Genomic DNA, 7,965 nt, shown 5'->3' on the forward strand with positions numbered 1-7,965 from the left:
AACAAACTGTGCTAGCAGAGCCTAGTATCAATGTGAAAAATCAAGCAGCCAAGACATGCAGCGGTCAATTGCTGCTTAATATTCAGCTAGACAATATAGTGTGTAACAGGAGTGCTCCCTCGATAGACACCGAGGAATCGCATTTGCAGAGGACAAGCACCCTCTCTGCTGCTGCCGCGTTACAGTTTCCAAAATAAGCCCTAGGGCTGAAATGGAGCAGGTGAAATCCAGGTCCAAATTGAACTGGTTTACTACCACAATAGTCGGAGGTATTGTGAGCTCCCCGAGTGTGCAGGGAGGGGCCGACCACTGGAAGGAGGGGCGGGCGTGGGTGAGGGGAAGGGAAGTCTTACCTGCCTGGGCTAAGGCTGCCATTGCTGCTGCTGTAGCAGTGTTTGCTCCAGTGGCAGTAGTCATGGTCAGAGTCCCTGGGAGCTGACCCTGGTGCCCCGTGACCATATAAATACTGGGTGCAGGGCTGTGCTTGCTCTGGCAAAGGTTACCCAGGGATGGAGGGAGCATCATTGCATTTTCCCCATTTCCCCCTCCCTTTCCCCAATGCCCTAGATACACTGCTTGGCAGAGCAGGGCATTGCCCAGCTCGTGTGGCTGGGAAGGGCAGGCTGCCCCTTCTGTGGCAAAGACTTCTTGCGGGCAGGGGATTCTGGTATCCCCTCTTAGTTGGCATCTGAAGCTAGTGCCCCACTCACCTGTCCTGCTTATGCTCCTGGTAATAGTTTGAAGTTAGCACACTCAGGGAACAAAAACCAATGCCTCATTTCTAGGTTTGCCCAAGTCAAACCTGACTGCAGCTAGAAACTCTTCAGCCTCGTCCTCTGAGTGTTTTTGCTGATCTGTTTGGCAAAGACCCACGTGCGAAGACATATTCAGTCTTTCTGGAACTGGGACTGGGAAAGACAGTGCTACAGCTCTGTATTAAAAGAATAATCTGGGTCTCGGGATGCAGGTAGGGTGTCTCTATATTGAAAAGGTGCTTGGCTCCAGAATGAGCTACTGTGATGGCTAAAGCAGACGGAGCTTAAAATGTGTGCGAGACCAAGGGTTGATTAGTTTGTTGGTTGTTTTTGGGGGATGGAGGGGTTCCTTTTTTCTTAATAACCTTCAAAATAGGAAAATAAACACAGAAAAATATCATTCGTGCAAGGCACAAGAAAAGAAACAAGCGCTGTGAAGTCAGGAAACCCCAGCTTTGAGGTCCTCTCTGTCTACCTTTAATCAGCAATGCTGGGAATATTAATTTTCCACCCACTGCTCTTGTCAAATGCAGAGTTCATTATATTTCTCTCCATAGATGTATCCCATAAAAAGAGGCAACATGGCCAAGTTAACAGTGCTCAAAATCAGAAGCCTCTGAGCTCGCTTCCCAGTCAATTATTTGATCACAAGCTGTTTTACTTCAGATACCAAAGACTGATGCTCCGTCAAGTAACTGGGGGTCCAGGCAGCTTATCACAAAATCATTTGCCTTCCTTCTGCATGGCAGCTTCTCTGGCCTGAATTTGAACAGGCTGCTAAATATCTGTACCTAGTGAATCGTTCTAACCTAGGACTTTTTTTGATTGCTAAATGGGAGAATAGTTTGTGGCATGCTCCCTAGAGAACAATCAGCCCTACAAAGTAACCAGAGCACATAACAGGTTGAATCTAGAAAGCTTTCTTGTCTTCTCAGTTTCCTGAAGCTTGTGTAGGAAGCTGCTTTGCTGTTTGTCAGCGCTGTATCTTGAACCCCTGGAGGGTTTCTCTGAAGCAGGAGTCACAGAAGCACTGGCAAGTAGGGTCTAACGAAGACAAACTTAGCATTGATAACGCTTTCCTATAAAACAGTGATTGTCAACCAGGGTGCTGTGGCTGCCATGAGATGCTTTTAGGGGTGGCACCCAGGATCAGCATGGTTACCTACACATAATTCAAAGAGATTTCAAATAGGAATCCAGAGTGTCGAAACCATTCTGACGCACTGTGGCCTTTCTGAGCTCTTTGCAACAGAAGAATTGCTCCGTTGTTTTTCCATAGACAAAAAAAACATGAGTGAAAGCTAAGAGCTGGGATTTTCCAAGAGGTGCCTCAGTACCCTTCAAAGGAGACCTTGAGTGTAAAAAGGTTGAGACCCCCTGCTGTAAAAGTATTTTTTATTGACTAATGCAATGCATCTGTACGCTACTCCCGCACGGCTCATCCTACCGCTCCAGGTTGTACAGACCGGTTTTAAAGAGGCTGCTTTCAGTAACGGATGTGTTAATGCCATGTGCCTCTCACCTTCTGGAATAACTTCAAGGGTATTTATAAATCAGAGCGTGGAAAGATTCAAACCTGTGATTTATGGAGAGGCAACATGGGAACCTGAAGCAGACCACCTGCTCCAGAGGGACGAGAGAGAGGCTTGCTCCTCGCTAAGCACTCAGGCTAAGACTTCCTACCCGTCAAGAACTGGGCTGCTTCCTGGGAATCTTTTCCAAAGGAGGGGGACCAGAAGGAACAAGCAGAATAGCCGGGAGTAAACTAGATGGCGACTAAACAAATCCGGCAGACGTGGCCTTCTACCGAGAACTGGGTTCTTTCCTCCCATGTTAAACCCCACAACAAGACTTTAAAAAAATGCAGAAAACCAGTATTTCCGAGGTGCCCGCCTGCATGCAAATAAGCAAGCCGCCTGAAAGCTGCTTCTGTAGTACCCGCAGAGGTCCGTGGCACCAAGCATGACAAAAATGCCTTTGATGTGACATCAAATGCCAATTGCAGGCCAGTCCCTGGGTACCTTTCATAACGTTCGGGGTTTCTACAAGCATCTCTTTTTAGTGCCTTCAAAATGCTTTAGAAACATTTCAGCCTCTCATCTACTACATGCGATACAGATCCCGAAGCCAAGGCACAGAGTTAAGTGGCTGGCTCACAGTCATTTACTAATGAACTGGAAGAGCCAAGAACAGGAAGCTGAAGCGATTGCCAGGCAGCCCCCAACCAGCGTTGCCTCTGCAAATACCAGGTCATGTCCATCCCCCCCTACCAGGAAGAGAACACTTGAGAGAAATGTCATCCCACAAGCCCCATCAAAATCTTAGTCATCTTCCGTGAAGCTTCATTAAACGCTGAAACTAGGTTAAACAAAAAAAAAAAAAAATGATTCCAAATTCTCTCTTATGAAATTTGCCTTCAGTCGGCGCTCCACAAAGAAACAGCCACACAGCTCCAAGCGCGCAGAAAGGCAGAACGGAGAAGCGCCGTGAGCAAATTGCTTAGGATGAAGCAGTTAAAAAAAGCCCACCTTGTGTGCCCTTTAATTATTTAGCGTGCTCAAAATATATGCCTTCAAAATCTGCAGAGTCAATGATGAGGGCAGCATCATACTGGGAACCAGCTGTCCTCTGCTTGCAGCCTAGCACATACACATTTATATTTCGAACCCAATCGAATATATACTTAAGTGCACTGTGCTGCCACAAGATAAAATTGCATTACTCAAAAATACGGGGTCTAATACCTTTCTGAACTACAATCTGCTTTTGTGCCTATGAAATAAATCCAGTCTTAGGAACCTAGTATTAAATAGCATTATACTAATTATCCAGCTTCACACATGCATGTGGTTTCCCCAAGTTACCAGATTTATGACTCATATTTATTTGCTCCTTTCAAAGCCAGGATATCCCGTTTCATATTGCAGGGAGATTTTTCTCTCTAGCATAATCCATTCTCAGGAAGTGAAAGCCAGATCCAAATAATCTTATAAAACTCAAAGCACTTTATCAGACTGGGGTTTGCTCAACCAGCATGAATGCTGATGAACGATGGAAGGCAAGGTATGGACCATCTACCTAGTGGGCAAGTCCACGTAAATGTATTTCCCGTACCTATAGAGAGAGCAGTTTCCCTGCCTAACTCTTTGTGGGCCAGTCGATAACTTATCATTTTGCTGCACTAAACTACCCTGCCTGTATTTGAAACACTGACAGTAAGAACAGTTATTCCAGCCTTGCAACTCAGATCAACCCACCCTCCAGAGAGTACAAGGCACTTCAGTGGTTCTGTGTAAGAACCAACCTTCCTGTTGGCAAATTTTTAGTTACAACCACATGTGTGGAAGACTCTTCTAGCAGAACAAACCATTCGAGCTGAAAGAGCTTGAGGCAAGTTTGCAGTCCTCATTTGCTTAGTGGTTTCACAGCGACTGTTTAAATACTCAGTGTTGTCCTGGGGAAAGTCAGTCCTCTAAAAAGTATGTTTTTCTTGGGTTCGCACCAGAGTTAACTCAAAAAGAAATTTAGAGACTTCTGGACAGTGGAACATGAGGTTTAGTCTCTTTAGGTCCTTAATGTGTGTGTCTGCCATAATACTGCCTCCTCTCCTTGCATTTACAGTTATTAGTGCATTTACTCATCAAACATACATTAGAAGCTATCTGCAGGAAGCCCTGAAGAGCTGTCCATGCAGAAAAGGAAACCAAAAGATATTAAGGGTCAGAGAGCTGGCACTAATTCTTCATTTTACAAAAAAAAGCCCTAGCAAGATTCTCTCTGCATCACATTTAGCATTGATTGAACTGCCTTGAAATGGAAACTGCAAGTGCTTGGATAAAATCAATAGGAAGGTTGTCTGGTTTCACCATCACTTCAATAAAGTGTCCCTGTATCCTCTGCTGAAATGCTGCTTCTCTGGCTTCCTTAAGAATACACCTTTGCAAATCACAGCAGTTTTCATCAGACCTGGCTCCGACGCCAGGGTCCAGTCCTGCAATCACACTCACAGGTCGCCAAAGCCATGTGATTTTGGCCTGGATACTGGCCTTAAAGGCACCCAACCTTCAGCGAGACAGCTATTAAAGAAATAAAAGCCAGCTGATTTCTGTCAACGCCCGATTAATTCTGGAGACTTGGATCTGGAACTCCCCTCCCTCCTAAAAGATGTTACCATTAGGGAGAAAGTTGTAGGTTATATCACACCACTTAGTTCTTCTCCTGGACTTGGCAGCCGGAGGCCTTTGGGTCACAGCCAAGCTTCCCTGGACTGCGATGATTTAAGCAGAGCATGCATTTTCCCAGAAGAGGAATATGCACATTCACTGTTTGTTCTACCTCCAAGGGACCCATTTTACAGATCACTGCCTGGCATCAATCCTTTGCACTGTAAGGATTTACAAACTCAATGTAGCAAGGCCTGATGTGGATGGAAACCTTCCCCTGCAGCAGCCGCACAACAGAACTAGGAACTCAAAGCAGCTATCCAGTTTCCCAGGTGCAAGCTCAATAATGTGCAAACAACCCCGAATCTGAACTAACCGGTCAGCGCTGTGATCCAATGGGTCTGAATAAGCTCCAGTGCTCTCTGTAACACACGGGAAGGATGTTTGTTTTAATAACCTTTGAGCTGCTGCACTTTAAAGATGGCTTCCTCGAGCACGCAAGGATAAAAATGTGATTTACAGAGATGACTGTGGACCCTCTGGTAGACTCTTGCTACTGGAAACTCCCATGTCCTCACCAGGCCAGACTCTTCCAGACACTAGTGGAACAAAGGACTCGTCTCTCTGTGGATTTTCCTGTGTTCTTCCTATTCTCCGCTCAGCGCTACTCTGCCCCCAATTTCTACTGGGAACCCATCATAGAAGCCTAGTTCCCCGTGCAGGATCTCACATGAGCCTGAAGAGATGCATCAATGCTAAAGCATTTTGCAGCCTCAACAGCAGGGACCCTCCACCCACTGGGTCCATGCTCTTCAGAGCAGCCTGGGCAAACAGACAAGCTGGGGTTTGTTCTCAGAAGGTCAATGCTGTTAGGCTCTTGAAGGTCATGAGTAGATACCCGTGCACAGTCTGGGCCCTGTCGCTGAATGCCTTGCCACCAACCCTAGGCAAAAAGCGTGATAAGCTCCCCTATTGTAGCTCCGCTCAGCTGCAGGGGCACAACACAGGGCAAGGCAGGGGCAGCGAGAGCCACGGGGATGAAGCCCTTTGGAGCTTCAGCTCCAAGGGTCTGGGGCTGCATCAAGCAATGAACCAGACGCCAGCGTGATCGAGGTGCACAGATCGATACCATGTCTCTGGGCAAAAGCACAATGAAGTGTGTCCGCAGCCACGTTCTGCACCAGGTTTCAGGGTGTATCTTCAAGCCATTCCTGTGCTGGGATTCAACCAGCAAGGTCCTGGGGCAGGACAATCTGGTGGACACGCATCTACAAAGGATGGCTACCACCTGGCTGCCATTTGACAGCCTGGAAGGAACTCTGGCAACCTCTGTTTGCCATTACGTTCACTGAGCAGCACCTCTGCCATGTGACCCTAGGCACACACGCCTCAGTTTCCCCATTTGTGACATGGTGATAGTGCTCCCTGCTCACTAATGAGACCTACAGCTGTGAATCAGTCCAGGAGGTACAGGGCAGCATTTGTTCAAATAAAAGTCACACACTTCTGTGCCCATGCAAGCTCCCCCATCATGCCCTGGCCACCTTTGCCCAGCCCTGCAGGGACAATGTTTAGGGAGAAGGGATTTCAGTCCCCAGGTCTGGCAGCCCATGCCCTCTCCTATATTCCACCGCCACTGAGGTTTTCAGTCGGTGACGGAAATGGTGATTTCTGTGATGCGGCGCCTGAAAATTAGAGCTGGTCATATCAACCAGCGGGAACGATTTCCAGACACCACACGCCTGGCTGGCATGCAAACCAGCACCCCCGAGTCCAGAGGCGCGCTTCATCTCTGTCACTGACGCCCTGGGCCGGGGCCAGCGTTAGTCCTCGACCATAACCGCACGGCCCGCCTGAAAGGCCCCCGCCAGCTTCCGCCGCGGCCCGGCTCACAGCAGAAGAGAAGAGAAGCGTCTCGTCCGTGAAACCGCTCGGACATTTACCTGCGGCGCTCTGCAACCTGGATTCGCCGCGCGCGTCAACCGTGTGACACAGACACGGACAGACACATGCACAGATGTACACGCACACACGCACCAGGGCAGATGCACAGATGCACACAGGCACACATATAGATGCAGGTGTGCACAGAGACACACAGGCACAGATGCACACAGACGCAAGTGTGCAGAGACAGAGGCACACACAGAGACACGGACACACATGCACGCGCACACAGTGGCACAGTCGTGTGCACGGGCACAGATACACGCACACACAGAGGTGCGCACGCATGCACAGAGGCACACACGTGCACACATACACAGATGCACATGCACAGAGGCACAGATGCACGCGCACACACAAGTGCACGCACGCACACACACACAAACACAAACACGTCCTTGACGCGCTGGCTCGCGCTCTCCCCCCGCTCTGTCTCTGTCCCCGGCCCCGCGGCGCCCCCAGACGCAGCGCCGCCCGAGAGCCCGATCCGGCCGGGCGCGGGGACACCGCGGCCGGCCCCTGCCCCTGGCCCGGCGCGCTCACCCAGGCTCTGTCCCACGGGGGTGCTGAACGGGTTCCCCAGCAGAAACTCCATCTTGGGATGACAACAAACAGCCGGCCCGGCCCGGCCCGCAACCTCCGCCCCACCCCTCCCCGAGCGGCACCCGCGCCGCCCAATCCGAGCCGCCGGCACGGCCCGTGGCCCCGCCCATGCCGCAGGCTCGCGCCGCTGTGTTGGCTGGGGGGTGTGCCAATCAGAGAGCCCCGCCCCTCCCCTGCGCGACTCCTTCGTTTTCGACTGACGCACGGGGGGGCGGGAGCTCCTTCTGCCGCCCCTCCCCAATGGACAGCTCCTCTCCCATTTTCCCAATTCTATTGGGTGACAGCCACACCAATCACTTTAAAATCCGCCCACCAGGTGCGCTGCCCACTCTGACTGTCCGACACAGTTTCCTCGCGGTCTGATTGGTGGTGGAGCTTCACACCCCCTTTCCCTCCCTCCTTTGCTCCCCACCGAGGCCAGCCGCGATTGGCGGACGCTGCCCTGCGTGTGACGAAGGACCCTGGAGGCCCCGCCCTTAGGCCAACGTCACGTGACT

General features: G+C 50.2%; 1 protein-coding gene across 9 annotated transcripts in view; it reads right to left on the reverse strand.

Moving 5' to 3' along the window:
* The window catches only part of TOM1L2 (target of myb1 like 2 membrane trafficking protein), a 55,048-nt gene extending 47,535 nt beyond the window's left edge, over positions 1 to 7,513 (reverse strand). For all 9 annotated transcript variants that reach the window (XM_090023221.1, XM_090023220.1, XM_090023229.1 and 6 more), the window contains exon 1: positions 7,409 to 7,513. In XM_090023221.1, coding sequence (XP_089879347.1) covers positions 7,409 to 7,460 — 52 coding nt within the window. In that variant the 5' untranslated portion in view covers positions 7,461 to 7,513. The remainder of the gene's footprint in view (positions 1 to 7,408) is intronic.
* Positions 7,514 to 7,965: the final 452 nt, after the last annotated feature.

This window comes from Crocodylus siamensis, chromosome 12 (genome assembly GCF_052110815.1).
Source record: "Crocodylus siamensis isolate JL-2025a chromosome 12, ASM5211081v1, whole genome shotgun sequence".
Taxonomy (NCBI): domain Eukaryota; kingdom Metazoa; phylum Chordata; order Crocodylia; family Crocodylidae; genus Crocodylus; species Crocodylus siamensis.